Source organism: Lycium barbarum, chromosome 2 (assembly GCF_019175385.1).
Source record: "Lycium barbarum isolate Lr01 chromosome 2, ASM1917538v2, whole genome shotgun sequence".
Taxonomy (NCBI): Eukaryota; Viridiplantae; Streptophyta; class Magnoliopsida; order Solanales; family Solanaceae; genus Lycium; species Lycium barbarum.
Window position 1 is genome coordinate 126,011,755 of NC_083338.1, and position 19,779 is coordinate 126,031,533.

The 19,779-nt window shown below is 35.4% G+C and overlaps 1 protein-coding gene across 1 annotated transcript; it reads left to right on the forward strand.

The window, feature by feature from the left end:
• Positions 1-14,125: 14,125 nt before the first annotated feature.
• LOC132627111 (FHA domain-containing protein PS1-like) lies at positions 14,126-19,042 on the forward strand. Its single transcript, XM_060342235.1, has 6 exons — positions 14,126-14,986; positions 15,887-16,095; positions 16,214-17,494; positions 17,875-18,007; positions 18,108-18,490; positions 18,572-19,042. The coding sequence occupies exons 1-6, from the start codon at positions 14,710-14,712 to the stop codon at positions 18,818-18,820; spliced, it is 2,532 nt and encodes an 843-aa protein (XP_060198218.1). The 5' UTR covers positions 14,126-14,709; the 3' UTR covers positions 18,821-19,042.
• Positions 19,043-19,779: the final 737 nt, after the last annotated feature.

Here is a 19,779-nt window from a genome sequence, read left to right on the forward strand (position 1 = left end):
CTCTCCATCTCCTTCTCCTCCATTTATTTTCTTTTTAAACCCTGCATTACAGTCTAATTTTTGGAGCAACTTCTTCATCTTTATCTTTTAAGGCTATTTAAATTAAGGTATTTTTTCTAACTCATATAATATTATATATTTATAGTAGATGTAGATATCTGTTTGTCTTATATATCTTAATTGTTATTTTTTATTTGTGTTATTTTAATACGTATAAGATATATGTTTGTGTTATTTGTGTTATTTTAATTTGAACTTAAGATATGATTGTTAGAAGCATTATTATATAAAAGGTCCGATTTGTTTAGTAGCACTTTTGAAGAAATTTGTTGTTATGTTACTGTTATTTTTGTGGATTGTTATATAAAAGATCTGAATAACTAATTGTTTTTCATTGTACCTTTAATGTGATATTTATATAGCCAGAAAAGTGAAACTTAATTGATGCCTCAGTAGCCCCAAAAAAAAAGATACTTAAAATGTCATGATAATGCTTTATTATATGGGACCTAAGTCTAAGTGGGTGGACAATTATTTTGTCTATACCTTATAGGTATTAATGTGGTCCACTATCAGTGGTTTCTAAATAAGGCGTATGGAAGTTGGCTTTATCTAGCCAGTGCATATTTGTTCTGCTAAAAGTGGAATAATATATATTTTTTAATAGTAAGTTACTCCAAATAGCTTGATCTGGACTTCATTTTTTTTTTATATAAGGTATGGAGTTTTCACGGGTATGCGTACATTCAGGGCCAGAAGTGTACGATGTGTTAACACTCCAGGAGAAGCATCGATCACGGGCTGTGTGGGATGGTGCCTTGAGAGGACCGACCGGATGCCTGTTTCCTCGCCGCGCAGATACCGAATTTTGGAAGCACGTGAGGCGTCATCCTTTTCATCCTCGCATCCTTGACTACTTTGTCCTGTGTGGATTTAGGGGAGTAGTAGAGGTAGGATGTGTATCATATGATTGGGCAGTCATCACTGCACTTATAGAGAGATGGCGTCCTGAGACGCACACCTTTCATCGGCGTACAGGTGAGGCGACCATCACATTACAAGATATTGAGCTCATGTTTGGCTTGGTTGTTGATGGTAATCCCTTGAATGATCTTAATGCTAGAAATATAAGTATTGTTGGGTGGCAACAATTGATCCATGAGCTTATTGGTTGGGCACCCGGACTGGATTGTTTTAATAGTGTTAGTAGATTAGAAGTAAATAAATTAATTGAATATATTAGAGGCTTAGATGACATTACAGATCAGACCCCAGAAATTGATGTGCAACAGCGGGTTAGGTTGTACTTGCTATGGCTTTGTGGCAGCACGATATTTCCGGATAAGTCCGGTGACTTACTTAATTTAGACTATTTGCTTGACATGCGTGACCTTAGAGTAAGAGTTAATTTATATTGGGGTGGTAAAGTTGTGTACGAAGAAGGTTCAGTGAATTATAACCGTCGTCCGGGACCCGTACAAAGGTTTCCAATTTCCCTCAAATACGATAGTCTACAACGTGTTTTCATAAGCAAAATGGTCATATCTGATCCTAACCTTTCAGAGGTTATCACTGGACTATATCCAACATCAATTACGGCTAGGGTATTTCCCATTTACGAGGAAACTCTTATTTCGGACGATGACTCCTTATCGTTATTTCTTCGAAGTCCTGATATATTTAGCAATCATATCAGTATAGCGACACTTGACATGTATGCAACTGTTGAACGCTCTACTAATGTTGAAGCACCCACTGACGATGAGTTTGATATTCGGGGTACTACGTATCTTCCCGCTATGAATATTGGACTTCAAAGAGGTACACTTCGACAAGAAACAATGGTAGGAGTTGGTAGCCAGTCACTTGGACTATGCAGAGCTGTGATATTCCTGGACCGAGTAGTGCTCCAGATACAAGTGAATTAGGTGGCGGGAGTATAGTTCGATATCGCCCTACTCAAGTGGAGTCATTTACAGAAAGGTAAATATAACGATGTTTTTTTCGCTTAAACTAGGAGACTTCTAACTAATTGTTTCTGAGATTTGAACCCCTTGAATTTTCCTATGTTTGTAGGTGTAACGATTTTGAAGAAAACTCCGTATTAACTCAGCTCACACAAATTGTGAGCAATAATGATGTAGCTAATGATCACTCCGATGAGTCAAATAGTGATATCCCATTAGATCACACAGAAACAGACGATGATCACTCATTTGATGATGATGGTCATTCTTATGAAGACATTACTACTCGAAGTGATGGTAACATTAGTTACCATTCTAATGTGATTCCATATTTGGATAACACAGAAGAAGGCCCAGATGATTTTGCCTTCATGAGAGATGACGGTCCAGTTCGATCTACACTTTGGGATTGTAAAAAACCTGAATTTATCAGATCAGGTTAGTATGGTGGTAATGAATATTCTTTTTATTTGTTGGCCCATTTTTAAGGGGTTGATAATTTTCTTTATATTATGCAATTAGGTATGTTATTTCAGAACAAGCAAGAAATGAAAGGCGCAGTGAGACAATATTGTCTCAAAGAAAAGAAAGAATTCATTTGTGATCAGTCCAAAGGTAAATTTTGGAGGGTTAATTGCAAGCATCATATGTTGGGATGTGAGTGGATGATCCGTTTTAGAGAAATTTCAAGTGGTATGTGGAAGGCAGGCAAAGCGGTTCTCCACCACAGTTGTCTCACGGATGATTACAGAAAGGATCATTCCAATTTGAACAGTCACCTAATTGCTACTACGTTGATACCATATATTATGGTCGATCCATACGTCAGTATTAAGTCAGTTCAGCAAAAAATAAAAGGATTGCATACGTTTACTCCTAGTTATAGAAAAGCACAAAGGGGCGTAAGAAAGCTATTGAAATGGTATTTGGTGATTTTGAAACCTCTTTCAAGACATTGCCCCGATACATGGCTGCCTTAAAATATTTCAATCCGGGGACCGTTGTTGAGTGGGAGCACCAATCAACTACAATGCAAGGTGAACACATCTTCAAGTTTCTGTTCTGGGCTTATAAACCAAGCATCGATGGATTCAAAAGTTGCAGGCCTGTCATCTCAATAGACGGTACTCATCTGTACGGTAAGTATGAGATGAAACTGCTAATTGCTGTTTGAATTGATGCGAACAATAACATTTTTCCACTTGCATATGCTATTGTTGCACGTGAGAGCTTTGAGTCCTAGACGTGGTTTCTTGTGTTGTTGTGGAGACATATTGTTCGTGAGAGACAAGGAATTGAACTTATTTTTTACCGTCATCATGGCATCTTGCAATGTGTCCAAACACATGATTGGTTACAACCACCATCCACACACCATAGGTTTTGCGTTCGGCATTTGAAAAGCAACTTCAATAAAAAGTTCCTCAGCAGTGACCTACAGAGCACCAGAAGAAGAAGTATAAAATGAGGATGGAACAAATCAAAACCATGTCACCTCTAACGCATCTGTGGTTAAAAGCTCTTCCGGAGGAGAAATGGACATTGCATAAGGACAACGGTCATAGGTGGGGGGCTATGACAATGAATGTCTCCGAGTCTTACAACGGTTTATTGAAGAAAGCTCGTGGATTGCCCGTTATTGCCATGGTCCGTTATACGTTTAAAAATCTTGTTGATCGGTTTGTTGAGAGAAGCACCCTTGCTGATTTGTTGATTGCAGATAAAAAGTTTTGGCCGCGCGCTGTTGAAAAGAAGTTTGATGAATACTGGGAGAGGTCCCTAAAGCATACTGACATACAACAATACAATGCAACTGAAGGGGTCTTTGAGATTCTGACATTTGCACACGAAGGTAAGGGCGGAAATATCCATAAAGTCTCTGCCGAAGGGAAAAAGTGTTCGTGTGGGAAGTGGAGAAACTACCATATGCCATGTTCACATGCAATTAAATTTTGTGATATCCGCGGAATTCAACCAAAGACCTATGTTAGCAAGTACTACAGTTGCAGGTTTTACAAGCAAACGTACAGTGAAAATTTTTCACCGTTGGGTGATGAGGCATATTGGCCACCTTCTCCCTTCAGTTTAATTGCAAACACTGAATATGAGCGAACTTCAGGAGCGCGGAATACAACTAGAAGGAGGAATGAAATGGATATAGCTCCTGCTCGCATGGCTAGAAAGTGTAGTACGTGCAAGCAAACAGGTCATAACAAGAATCGCTGCCCCGACATAAATCAGTAGTTGTTGTTGCTTGTTGGTTTTTATGTTTTTTCTTAAGTTGTACGATTGTTGTTTCCTTATGTAATCTTCCAAGAATATATAACATGTCTTGTGCCGTTTAATAGTTAGTATGTAATTTAACATTTACTACTCAGTTAATGTGTGATGTTTATTTAACTTATATTTTATTTTTTATTTCTATTCGCGTATATAACACATATTTAATTGTTGCATGTGTTAAAATATTTATTTGAGTTAATCACTGAAATTAACTATATGCTTTAAAAATTAAAAAATTAATAATTTTTTTTATTAAAAACACAGCCGAATATGATTTAAATAGAGGCAACGTCTTACAAAGTATTTGTAAAATGCCGGGGGAAAAAATTAATGAAAGGTATAACGTGGATTGATCCACGTTATACAAATAATTTTGTATAACGTGGATCAGTCCACATTATACCTTTTTTTTTTTTTAATTTTTCCGTGATTGTTCTGACAATGGAAAAAAAAATTGGGGTATAACGTGGACTGATCCACGTTATACCCGTTTTGGTCTGTAAATTTTTGGTTACCCCTTTTGATTTATACTGTGTATTTTTATACCTTTTAGGCTAGCTGATTGAAATAACATAGAAAGCCACTATAGGAATAGTACAGCCGGCTCACCACTATAGAACTAGGCCAACCGTGTTGTCAGCAAGGCTAGCCTCATGATTAGTTGGTACTAGGATCTTCATTTAAGCAAAAAAGGAAGAAAGGAAAACGTGAGTACAATCGCGGTACTCAGTATGCTTTGCTGACCGTCCCTTAAATGGCGAGACAAGACTTACATACTGAATACAAAGTCGTGAACATAATATCTGAGTCATAATCATAAAACCAATAATAGAAGTTTTATGAATAATCTGGTATATCAGATCTAAAAAATATGCAAGTCTGGTAAGCAATTCAACATGGACACATAGCAATTAAATCAAATAAACTACTTTGGTTCTTGAGCATCTGGCATGCACTTATATTTGGAGTGAGGTGCGAATATGTGACTCATTAGGGATGATCAATCCATACCCAATATATGGGAGTCAAGACTCAAAGTATCCTTTTTATATGTTCTTTTCTACTCTGGAGTCATGAGACTCGAACATAAGTCTGAAATAATTGGTGAAATATGTGAAAGAGAATTCTACCGTGGGATGATTGAAGCGGGCGAAGAGATACCTTCGAATGACTGAGTCACCATACAGACAACCTTCGCTATCGCAAAACTAAGTTTTGGTCGTGTTGAACAAATTGGTTAGGTCCCTAGGCTTTCGCGATCTTGTGGGTATCGTGATCCAAGGCTTTGCCTGACTCCCTCCTCCGCGATTGCGAATTGGTGGGTACGATTGTGATGGATTAGCTGACAACTAAAAATTAGTAACCTAGTTTCTAAGTGATTTGAAACTCAACCTGAGCCCCTCCGGTCCCAACCCAAATCAGCCCAACAAGTCCTAAATGGTAAAAATAATTTGTTCAAAGTTTCAAAACATAAATTTAGGCATAGGTACTCAAAATGAGGGGTTGAATTTTACAATATTTTTTTACAAGAAAGACTTTTCTTATACATTGTTTATTAGTAAAATATCAAAAGGGAAAATAATTTCCTCAATTTCGATCCTAAATCATTTCCTTATAACATCAATATTTTATCCTCATATCACTTGCTTCAACCAACCCTTAATATTGCAATCACGTTTGATCTCAAGAAATTTGAGAAAAGGCCATAAATAGTCCTTTATCTATGGAAGTAGGTCTAAAATGGTTCCTTAACTATACACTTATCGGTTTTAGTCCTTTAACTATCCAAAAACTTATCAAATTTGATCTCTGTCTATTTTTTTATACAAACAATGTACAAACTCATAAACCTTCATTAGATTAATCGTTAAACCATTCCTGAGACCTATATTTCTCTCTCCCTGCTTCTTTTTCCTCAAGTTCCTCTTGTTAAAAAAAAAAAAAAAGAGCATTCTGGCACTGGTGTCCCACTCGAGTCTCTAAAATTTGAAAAGACAAACTCAGGCACAAAATTTCTGTAACCATTCTTCTCAAACACTACTAAAAAACCGGTAAAAACCGACGGAAAAAAATCGATGGAAAAAACTGACGGAAAGACCGACGGATTCCGTCGGTTTCCGTCGATTTTTTCAATAATTTTTTTTAAGAAAGCGTCGGTAATTTTTTGCACAAAAATGTGCGAAAAAATATAATTATTTTTTATATTATTTTCTAAAATAAACCGATGGAGTCCGTCGGTTTTTATTTTTATTTTTTTATAAAAAAAACAGACAGAGACGGACTCCGTTAGTTTTTAGAGCGAAAAAACAGTATAAATTAAATCAATGTAAGTATATGAACAAAAAATATCAGTGGTCTAGTGGTAAAGCCCTTTAATGCCAAGGAACATACCCGGGTTCAATTCCAAGTTCCTACATTTCATTCTTTAATTTTCAAAAAAAAAAAAAAAACCGACGTGAGACCGTCGGTTTTTTTAATTTTTTTTTTAACAAAACCGAAGGAATGGGTCGGTTTTCCGTCGGTTTTAACTGACGCAGTCCGTCGGTTACGAAACGCTAGAGAGAACTTGAGGAAAAAAGTGGAGGTTAAAGAATGAACTTGAGGAAAAAGAAGCATAGAGAGAGAAATATAGGTCTGAGGAATGATTTAACGATTAATCTCACGAAGGTTTATGAGTTTGTACTCTGTTTGTATAAAAAAAATAGATGGAGATTAAATTTGATAAGTTTTTGGATAGTTAAAGGACTAAAACCGATAAGTGTATAGTTGAGGGACCATTTTAGACCTACTCCCATAGATAAGGGACTATTTATGACCTTTTCTCCAAGAAATTTCCTATTCTCACGTTTTAGGTCAATAACTTTTTTCAACATTTATATAACTTTTTATTTCTTATTGGTGTTCTATCATAAAAGTTATTGTAGAAATAATTACACTAAGTATATGAAAATCTCATAAGGTTCAAAAGAGAAAGTACGAAAATTGATTTTAACTACAACCATCCTGCCTCAATTTCAAATAAGTTGGGGTCGGCTATTTAAATTATCATTGTCATGTGGCTTAATATAAGCTCATCTTAATACGATATTAATTTTAAAATAACGTTATACATATATAATAAAATTCAAGTGACCAAATATTTCGCTTAAAACAATAGATTATGATGTCTCAGAAAATCAGTTCCTATCCTTAGATGTACCTATCTCAGCTCCTGTACGGTTAACTTTTAATTTGTTATAATATAATAATACTCCTACGTTTCTTCTGGACCAAAAAAAAAAAAAGGACTATAGCCAAAAAAAAAAAAAAAAAAAGTATTGGGCTTACAGGATGGAATTTCCAATGTGTATAAGCAGAAAGCATATATGGATGAATTTGAAGCGTCGTTTGCTACTTTGCAACTACACTATAGAGCAAATAATTTTTTTAATCTCAAATTAACGTTTTTGTATATGTCAATCAAAGATGATTACAAGTCAACTTATGACACTGGAATAGAAAAAAAACGGATGAACTTCATAATTAATTTTCTCTCAATGATAAAGCTATTAATACTTAAACTCGTGATTAAGCTTCATTTCATTCAATTCTTTGACTGATTATTTTAAAGAATAAAAATAACAAAGTAGCAAATTCTTTTACGAATTTCGGCAGAAATTCTAAGTTTAGTGCTAGCCTCTTTTTTTTTTTTTTTTTTTTTAAAATGGCTCCATTACCAAAGTTAAAAAAGGTATAACATTTCAAGCGAATAACAACATAGCATAAGAAATATTACAAGAGCTGAATAGAGGAAAGTTATTAGAAAAGAATATTTACAATACGTTGCTTTTTCCGTCAAGTAGCCTTTGGCCAAGAAAATAGGTGAGGCATATATACTTTTTTGTATATTTCAAGAAAAATATTGGTCAATGAAATCTAACTGAGAACTATGAAATTGGAGAATCTTGTTGTAAGAAATAATTATACTGTTGCAACAAAGATCTATGATTATTTAATTACAAGCAGCCTTCCCCTATGCCATTTCTACCCACCAAAAGAGTCCATCTTCCAAATAACCTAAGAAAACTTGATCGATAGTCCTTTCATTTGGCTTTGTATATCCACTAATTGCTCTTAACTGCTATTTCTGTGTTATTTTATGTGTTTAATCATGAAATATTAAAAACGTAAAGAAGAATTCTGAATTTGTGATTGTAATGTCTCGTAAAATGTCTTGATTAATATAAGTTATAATTGAACTTAAGAGAGTAATCTAATTGGTCTCGAAGTACGTTGGATCTCATATGAGGGATATAGATTTTAAAAAATCACAAGTCAAGATTAACGAACCAAAAATTTTCAACACCGTACTATAAACCTAATTCCGAGACATAGTGAGAAAACTTAGGTCAGAGGCATCTAATTTAATCTTTTTTATTAAAAGACAAACTGAATTGTGTGATAATTTCCAAAAGAGTATCTATATACATCAACCACTAACTGACAACAAACTCACTAAAAGAATATAAGTCACGGTGTTGGAATTCATTAACTTCATCGTATGCTTAGGTTACCATAGTAGAGACTAAGAAAGTGAATATGCAAGCTGAAATTACAAAGCATTAGGAATTTTGGCGTATACTTTGTCTTTTTCATGCTTTGTATAATTATTATTTCATGACATATTCTCCTTTCTACAGCAAGAGTGAAGGGTCCAATGAACCAAGGGTACTCTTTGAGAAGATAGAGATGCTGAGTTTGACAAAAATAAACAATAATTAATTCATTATAATAAAAACATGCAATCATAGAAATCATGAGAATTGAGAAGCTTCTATGTTTGTTCCTGATTTTTGGTTTGATGTAGACATTAATTTTTGTCTCCAAGTGAAATTTACTTGTAGTGTAGTGACAGTAGTTAAACTTTGATTCCTTAGCCCGCCTGAAAAATCATTACTTTACATAATTATATTTTATTGTTTTAGTCAGCTTTCCTTTAGTCAGCCAGCAAATTCATGAACCAGGGATACTTATTAAAAGATTCCTAACACAACAAATTCTTGAATCGGGAAAGTTAGATGTTACGGGCTATCAAGTGACATCTACCATTGAAGAGGTCGAAAGAAGAATGAGCGACCGATATTGTGTAACAGATGAAATTCCTTCACTTTAAATTAAAACTCTTGAGTACGAGCTAGATCTAAATATGAAGAAACTCTTACTGATAGGAGCGTTTTTTACCCTAATTGATCCTTATGGCACAAATTTAAATTAATCAGATCAATAAATTCATTCACTGAACGATTAATAAAAATCCCAAAGATATCAAATGACACGTCATAGATTGTCTTTAGATTAGACCTTCTTTGCAGCCTTATGCAATATATATTATTTATTTACTTTTAAAAGTCAAATCTTGTGGAAAAAAAGTCCATAGGTAGTTCGGAAGTTTATAAATTTTGCAAATTTAGCTATTTTGAGAATAATTTTCGACATCCGTGCTCGAAGTTGCAAATAATTATGCTGAAGTATTGTTGAAATTTGGGATATTGGTTGTGCAAACTAACTTTGATAATCGCGCATGAAGTTCAGCTTGCAATCGTGCTTGAAATTTGGCTTGTCAAGGCCAAACTTCAAACATGTATATCTGAAGTTTCAGACATATGTGTTCGAAATTATTTTTCTCTAGTCGAACTGTCAATCTTCATCCTATTTCCAAGCTTTTTCAATAACAGACGCTTGATTTAATCTCAACTTTCATATTCAAATTTGAAGAAGAGGCCAAAGGTGGAGGAGGATGAGAAGGAGAATGAAGGAACGGTTTTACTGAAATTTTGCTTATACTGACTATCAGTTAAATATTTTTTAAGAACTAATTATAAATTAAATCGGAGCTTCCGAATATATAGGACGAACCATAAAACTTTTTATGTAAAACTATTCTCTCTCTATATATATATTTAACGGTCGGTGAATATTCATAGTTTCTTTTCTTAAACCTTGTTTTACCCCTTCTTTCCTCCTCCTAACTCAAAAAAAAAAAAAAAAAAAATCTAATTAAAAGTAATATTTTAGGATGAAGCATGGAGGATACTTTTTATTCTTTGACCTTATCCAAAAATCCACCCTTAGCACAAGAAGGATCTCCAAGATCGGGACATTGATTTTTATGTTGCTCTTCTTTTTGATTGTCTTATGTATTTATGTTTATTCTCATTCTCCTGGGGGTGAAAAGCTTAAAGAAATTCCGAGAACAATTCTGATGTTTAAGCTAAGAATATGCTTGTTAGCTTAGTAGAAATTGATTGTAATTATACAAATAATAAAGTGAGGTAGAATTTAGTTAATTACTTTGACGCCAAGTCCAAATTTGAAAGCCAACTAACTAATTAACTAACTTCCAACTCAACTAATTCTAAATTATTTCCAAATTTCCTCATCTATAATTATCTATAATATGATACACCTTACTTTAGCTAATTACACTCGAGAAATTGCATCAACACTATCTCCGTCATATGACCCTCGTCATCCAGGATTTAAAAAATGAGATCTAGACTATAAAGATTTCAAAATGAATACCATGAAAACAGAGTTATTCGAAAAATTTCAAAAATTGAAGGTCATGATAGAGCCTTGGTGTCATTTCCCATCAAGAGAAGTACACCAAATATAGCTTTGTAGAATCTCCACTCATGGACATCATTGTTCTAGTTGAGATTAGCTAAAAAGCATATGTCCTTTTGTTTGCTTGAAAAGTATATATTCCCACACATAAAGCTACACAATGGAATGACATGACAACACAAAGCAAACAAAAGGAACTGTAGGAATTATGCATTTGCAAAGGGTTTCAATCCAAGTAAGTTGGACTAGCCCTTCAGTGTTACATTAACCTTTCTATCAATTTACTGGATCCTTCACGGAGTTAAATAATATTTGTGTGCAACAATTATCAAGTACAAATAGGAAATTGGAGAAGGAGTCCACCACCTATACCAATTATATCAAGGTGCAAGCAGTGTTTTCCGAGGCAATTTAGGGGTGAGTCCCGAGACGCACCCCGGGGCGGGGCGTACCAAAAACGTTTCGGGGCGTAAATGAAACTCGTAGATCCATAGGGCGTATGCCTTAGAATTTGGGAGCGTAACTCCTGGGGGCAAAAGCTGTCACGCCTCGAACCATAGCCTAGGCGTAACACGACACTCGGTGCCTAACTGCATGTGACTGAGCGAACCAGTAGCTGGATGGATCAACATGTGATATCAAAACATGCTATCATTAACACATGCTGATCTACTAAAAAGTCTGTCTGCTATAGATTAAATGCGGAATTATCTTTTGAGTTTAAAACATCTTAAATGAGTGCCAACAAGGCTACATATCAAAAATGTCTGACTGACTGCACTATGTCTATGAAACCTCTAAAGAAATACTGAAAAAGTAATTGTCCAATAAGCTGTAATGACTGGAAAAGCTGACGACGCCCGGAAGGAAACTGGGGCTCACCAATAGCTGATACCAACAAGTCCTAGCTAGCTGAATCCCCCAAGCAAATAAAAGGGACATCAACACATTTGAATTGTATTGGTATGTAAAGCAACTGAAAGAAAGAAATATAAATACTTAAACTGAACTAAGCAGGAAAGCAAGAGTCTGAAATACTCACTGTTCTGAATAAAGAATCACCTGTAAAACTGTAAATATAAACTGTGGCCTAGGGCCCAAATAGTGTGCACAAAAACTGTGGCTTCAGTCTCAAGCAATGTGTATGCATAAACTGTGACCTAGGGTCTAAAAATACAGATACAAGTGTTCAACATTAAACAATTTACAAGATTGAGACTGGTTATAGCTGATAGCATGATAACTGTTTCTGGTTATGAAACTTAAACAAATAACTGATTATATACTGATTGAGACTCGTGTGATGTCAATACACAAGTCTATAATGATTACGTACTGAGTTCATGATATTCAAAGTGATCACCATGAATGAATTATGAAACTATAACCCTAGAAGATAGCAATGAGAATCATAAACATTCCCTAAAGTAGATAGTTAGCCTCACATACCTTAACTGCTTCATAATCCACAATAAAAGTCCGAACTTTGAGGAGAATCCCAAAAGCTTATGTCTCAAACGTTGAATATGGGTTTTCTTGAAAACCCTAGGTTAAGAACAATGATTTCTCATTTAATATTCATGAATATATGTTGGAATTCACTTGGAATAATTAGAATAGACTTACCTTGGTGTATTCTAATGGTAGGGAAAGAAGAACTTCGTATTAGGGCTTGAAGAATGTGAAAAACTGATTTTTAGAAGCTAAGTGTTGTATTTATACAAGTCCTGCCTCGTCCCCAGGCCTTGCTTGGCGAGAATTTAGATGCGCCAGGCCATCTGGGGGTGTCATAAACCAGTAAAGTGAGGCCAAAGGCGAGGATTTTGGCAAGCCTGACTTTCTCGCCTCGTTTGCCTTCCTCGCCTAGCTAGGATTTTGGCGAGCCCGGACTGCTCTCAGTAAAACAGCCATAACTTTTTGTAGAGATATTCAATTGACCTCCATAATATACCGTTGGAAAGGTATTTCAAAAGGCTACAATTTCATGTCTTACGTTTTCTCAAATTATAAACAAATTTTCACTAAATCGGGATGGAAGACAAACCTACCGAAAACTTAGCTGATTCTATCGAATCTGAGCATCCCTCTATTAGCCATTTTGAGATGACCATATCTCCTTGATCTAGACTCCGATTGGTATGATCCTTATATGCTTGAAAATGTATTTCTATGTATTACAACTTTCATTAGGAACCTTTTCCAAATTCCCAACGAATCAAGGTGTTATGGTTGCCCGAAGTAGGGCCCTCAGCCACTTTCGCAGAACGTTCAAACCTTCAAATTTCCTCTGAAACTCTAACGATACGAGTCTAACCTTTAATTTGAGATATGGCGTGTTACAAAAGCGTAAGCCCCGGGTGTAAAGGCGTACGTTCGGGGCGTTAATTTATTTTTTATTTTTTTAAAAGAAGTTTTGATATTGATTATGAATTTTGTTATTGTTGTAATAATATTTATACTTTATGTTATCATGTTTTCATATTGTAGCGATTTTTCTTAAAATATATAAATAAATAAAGCAACTCTCATAGAAAATAACCATAAATAATATTTTTTAGATGATTATGTCTGAAATTGATATGATAGAGATTTCATAGCACTATGTTCCTGAAGCAACTTCATCCATTTTTTGGCATTGCTCTTACACTTTTTGCCCTTCCCCTTCTTTGAATATATAAATAAAAGTCACTGCAAATATTAGTCGAGGGTGGGAAGAACTAATAGAGTTGGAGATCAATGACGAAGTAAATGAAGATTTCATTTTAAAGACTATCTAGGCTATTATCATTTTTTGTGTTGTGACTTTTGTCAAATAATAATTATAATAATTCTTTTATATTATTGATAATTTATTTGAATTTATTTGCATAATTTTAATGAAAAGTTTACATTTGCTTATTTTTCAGTAATAAAATTATAAAATTGAAGATACACAAGACATATGCCCCGTAGATCCATGAGACTTGTGCCTTGTCCCGTGCTGCGTAAAACGCCTCGCCTCGCGCTCCCGCATTTTAAAACACTGGGTGCAAGTTTAATTTTCATATATTTTAATGTTTAAAAGATACTTATAAATACATAATATTATTTTCTAGCCAAAGAAAAGCTCGCAAAAATCTCTTTCCTAGTTATTATGGGGACAACTCATCAAGGTATCCCTGCTGTCATTTACAAATCAACTCCCTCTATCCCACATTAATTTTTCTAAGTCATCTTGAAGATTCTTTTAAGTTTTACTGTAAAATCTTCAAATACTCAGGTATGTGAATGTAAACTTTATTTATGTGTTGATACTTTTATCCTAATTTGAAAATAGAAAATAACTGCCTAAATTTAAAATACTTTTAGATGAAATGCCACTCTTAAAAATGGTCAAGTTTCATTTACCACTAATGGTAAAACGTGAGATTATGTGTGTTCAATTTTGTCAAGCACTAAAAAATAAATAAGAAATTAACTTATTTCCTAAAAAATATTTTCATGAAAAAAAAAAAAATCTTCGTACCAAACTAACCCTATAAGCATTGAAGGAATTATGAATTTTAGCTCCCCCTTATCCTCATTTAGAAAATTTTAAAAAGTGAATCTCAAGTTTTTAAAAGTTAAAATCCTATTTGGTTTACCATAGGGTAATTTTCTCAAAAGAAACGGAATAGGAGGATTAGAGCCAAAACACTCAACAAAAACATCGTAATAACACTGCTAATAAATGAGATAATTAGCCGTTTCACACAAATTATACTCCCTCCTTCCCTAACGGTCACCTTTTTTCAAGATTTCATTCTTCATAAACCTCTTCTCATTTCCACCCAAAACACACACACACAGAGAGTCACTCTCATTCTTGATTTCAATGGAGAACAAGTCTCCAAGAAAAGCCATTGAAGAAGAGAAGAAGAAGAAGATTCCAGTGTTTACAGTGTTAAAGAATGGGGCAATCTTGAAGAACATATTCTTGCTTGACAATCCACCAAGTCAAGAAACAACAGAAAATGAAGAAGAGATATTGGTGGTTGGTAGACATCCAGATTGTAACATAACGTTGGAACATCCAAGCATTAGTAGATTTCACCTCCGTATTCACTCTAAACCATCTGATCACTCCCTCTCTGTTACTGATCTCTCTTCAGGTATGTACTCTGCCTTTTTGAGAATTAATTGTGGGTTTTTTAGTAATGATGGAATACTTTGAGTGTGTTGAAAGGGGTACTATAAGTCATCATATATGGTTCTTGAACATCACGTATGGGTATGGTCTGCTATTTAAAGAAACTAATCTTTTGATCTGTGAGGGTAATTTGAATTACACCATCTTATAATTCTTATATATGATTCTTGAATTCGATGAAACTTATCACAATATATGAGGTCTAAATTCTTGAATTATTTAGGGGTTTCACAGTTTCTCCATTGTGTGATTGATTGTCAATAATGGTGCAACTGTGCTTTTATCAATGCGTCAGTTAAGCTGCTGCTGCATTTTTATTGATCAAGACAATATATGTGATTCAGAGCCTCTTCGTCGTAAAGATTTTTCAATTTTTTTTATCTCTATCTTAATTGTTATGAGCCTGATTTTCAGACTCTTTGCACAGATGGAATTTATTGAGGTTAAATGTTTCTGGTACAATGTGTCCGTTTGTATTTCCTGTAGATTCTTTGTAAAAGTCTTTATATGGTTCTTGGACGGGTGCATGCCTTTGGGGTTGAGCAATTCTGAATGCATATGAGGTTTAAATTCTTGAAAATTTTAGGGGGTGGTGAAGTTCTGTGATTGCATATGAGCTTTTAAACTCTTGAATTCTTTGCTGGGGCTAATTTCTTTTTTTGTGCATCCGATTTCATAATGGTGTAGTTGGTGATGTTATCTTCAACCATTTTTCCTAAAATTGATTAAGACAAGACTTCTGATGTCAATGTCAATTCATTTCTTGTTTGGACTTTTCATCTTGCTTCTTTTATTTTGTGGTTTCTTGCTTCTTTTGGTTAATCAGAAACGTCATTTCCTGTGGGTATATTGTCCTTTGCAGTCCATGGTACATGGATTTCTGGTAAGAAACTTGAATCAGGAGTTAGGGTGGAGTTGAAAGAAGGCGATAGGATGCAACTTGGAGGTTCCAGCAGAGTTTACAGGCTTCACTGGGTTCCAATCAGCCATGCATACGATTTGGAGAATCCGTTTGTACCTCCTCTTGGTGAATCAGAACCAGATGAAAGCACACAAGAGGAAAAACATCAGGTGAGATGAATCAGTATCTAAAAGATAAATAGGTTCTGAATTATGGTTCAGTAACTCAATTTTCTTATTATTTTGTCGTTTGCTCTAACTTTTATCCTGTGACTTATTCATTCTCTAGGATGAGAGTGGCTTTTCTCTCCAGAATGACCAAATTCAGAAGGATGATGATGATGATATGGTGCAAGGTCTAGACTCATCATTTTCTGGTATGAGTTCGTTTCCGCTTGTGAGAAGTTTGACTCCACCAGCTCCTCCAATGCTTAAGCAAATGAGTTCTCCATTTCCTGATAAATATGAGGCAGCAAACCAAAATCTACCTGGTAATATCCATGAAGAAGGTGAAATCAGTTTGCTGCAGTCTGCTTACCAACCTGACAAGGAAAATAGTGCACCAGCAACAGAAACTGCAGATGGTACCCCAGAAAGATCTCAGCAAAGATGTTCAAGTATTTGGTCTAGAAGAGGAAAACATTCCAGTGTTCAGATTCAAACTGGTAGAGATAGGGCAATGAATGAAAAAGTTGACATGGAAACTGAAGTTGAGTCGCTTAATCGTGAAATTGCAGGATTTGAATCAGTTTCTAAAGATCTTTTTGCTAGTGGAAACAAGGATAACGAGGAATATGTCTTTACTCCTGAAAAAGAGAACCATACTCCAAGTTCTCTCTTCCTTGGATCCGTGAAGAAATCGTGTCTTTCTGAGATGACAAATAGATCGGATAGAAAGTCTATTCTTTCTAATATGGATGAGAATGATGAAGAGATTTTCACTCCGGACAAAGAGAATATGACACCAGAGACTCGTCGGCTGAGGTCAATGAAGAAGATGGGAAGCCAGCATCAAATTAAGCATCCAAAACCGTTTAAATCTTCATCTCTGAAACTTGTGGTTGAGCCCAAATTTAATCAAGCTGCAGGTTGTGTATCCCACAAAAAGGAAAAGCTAGGGTCAACTACTAAATCAACAGTGTCAAATATGGAAGAAAATGATGAAGAAATTTTCACTCCGGATAAAGAGAATATGACACCTGGTACTCGTTTGATGAGATCAATGAAGAAAATAGGGAAGTTGGAAGATCTTAAGCATCTAGAAGCATTTAAGTTCTCTCTGGATAATGTAGTTGATCCGATATTTCATCAAACTGGAACTCCGTTCTCCTCTGAGAAAGAAAATCTGACTGACAAACTTCTTGAAGAACAGAAATCAACAAACCTTGCCTCCAGAAATCTAGCAAGATCGGAGGTAAACACGGTGAAGAACAGAATGGATCGGCTGCCTTTTCAGTCACTTCTTGTGAACAGCTCCGAAAAGACCATCTCAATATCTCCACTAGAGGACAATAAGTCGAGTGACAATCCAATCAAGCATCCACAGACTAGTGAAGCATGCCCCTTCTCTGTAAGTTAAATATCAATATTTTATGCTGAAAACTTCTTTTTCCAAATTTAGCATAGGCAGAGTCATGCTTCTAAGCCGTGACCTGTCATTAGCTTGAAAGGTCATAGATTTGGAGAAGTATTCTTGAAATGATTTTTCCTAGGACACAATTCTTCTGCTTGCATAGTTTTACATTCTTTTCCACTCTACTCTTTGAGATAGGTTCTTTCACATAACAAATTAGTTGTTTAAAGGACAACTAGTTTGAATTGTGAATCAACTTGTCTCAAAGAACAAGTTCACCAGAGATTAGCTATATAATACTATTTTTTCCAAATTTGTTGTTCAAATATGAAATAAATGTAGTGAGCTCTAATTTGCGTCTTAAACCTTATTCGCAGAAAAACAGTGTCATGGAACAGAAGAGATGGACCATTGTAGTAGATACTGGTTCATTGTTGAATAAGGAATCAAGGAAAAGTTTGCAACTGCTGCAAGGTCTCAAGGGAACTTACCTGATAATTCCTCGAACTGGTATGAATTTACCCTGAAACTTTTATCGTTTCGAATATGTCCATTTTTGTTATATAAAATACCTGTTTTCCCTTATGATTTACCTGCTCCTTGTTAACAGTCATAAGAGAATTGGATTGCATGAAGAGGCGTACTATTCTGTTTAGAAGGACAACTGAGGAGTGTGCAGCATTAGAATGGATAGAAGACTGCATGGTAAATGCAAAGTCATGGATTCATGTACAGAGTTGTTCGGAGGAAACAAGAGCAGTGGCACCAACTCCTCCTGCTATTGCTCCAATGTCTGTGTTCAGTGAGGAGAATGGCAAGTTTCCTGTTGGCTCACTTCAATTTTCTCCAAATAGTGGTCTAATGGAATTTGCCTCACCCACAGCAGACGATCATATCCTTGAATATGCCCTCTTCTTGAAAAGAACCAACAGAAACGTACAACTTGTCCTCCTTAGCAATGATCTTACCATGAAAATAAAGGCCATGGCAGAAGTAAGACCATAACAAATCCACCCTACCTTAAAAAGTTGTACTTTGATGAATTTTCATTCTAACATTTATTGACACACGCAGGGTTTGAACTGTGAGACAGCAGAAGAGTTTCGCGAGAGCTTAGTGAATCCATTCTCTGAGAGGTTTGTTTGGAAGGACAGCTCTCCCAGGGGAAGGACTTGGTCATGTGTGGATGACTTTGTTCTTAGGGAAACATACTACCACGGCCCTACAACGAAGCCATCAAAGTCAGGAGACGCTGCAAAAGGGTTGAAGCTCATATTGCTCCACAATTCTCATTATAGGCGCCACATCTGTTCAGCCAGCTGAACCACTTAGTCTGCGTACAGCCTTTTCTCTTCATTTGCAACAATCTTGTTCAATTTCTTTCGACAGTGTTAGATTCTGGCACTTTGTAATCAAGGGCAAGAAGGCCCTTTAGAGATTGGGGCGCAAGAAAATGTAAAGATGCGGGAAGCTTTCATGCCATGCTCTGAAATGGAAGTGGCACTCTTTTTGAACCTTTATTGCAATGAAATCGGTTGATCTTTATTTTTTTGTGAAGTACAATATAAAATTTGCTTCGAACTAGGATACTACATGCAATGTGGTTTTGGTAAAGAGAATTGCATCCCCGGTTCTAGTCTTACCACCCCATACCCACCCCACAAAAAAAGATAAAGGAAAAAGGGAAAAAGAAGAAGCATTGTACAAATTGGTGGAAAATTATTTTCATCTTATGCTCAAGGGGATTGTAACTGGCCAAGTGATTATGGACGGATCTGTTGGTGAACGTTATATCTAATTGAGATTCTTGGAAAGATGCATAGAATGTCGCTTGCTGCTGCTGTTGACCATATCTGGAAGGAACGCAATATGAGACATTTCCAACGCAAGGAGCAAACAGCTGATCGAGTGGTGAGGAAGATTATCCAGGAGTTCCATTTCAGGGGAAACTTGAAACTGTGTTGCACAGTGGTTAACAAAGCTGGACTTCTACCCGATATAGAGACTTTGAGATAGGTTTGGTTGATAAATGGTGCTGTTTTGTTAAATAGAAGATAGGTCAGTAGAGGAGAAGTTTGGCTGAAGTTCTGGGGCATATGTCCATTAATCAGTCGTTTTTTTGCTTTGTTTGCTTATCCAGTTTTGGTTATAAAATCTGTTATATACCCAAAAAAAGATATTCTTGGAAAGGTTGAATGAGTTTAATCTCTCTTGTTCTACTTTGTAAAACTGCTTTAGCCAGTTGATGCATTTTCCTTCATAGCAACAATGATACTAAACAA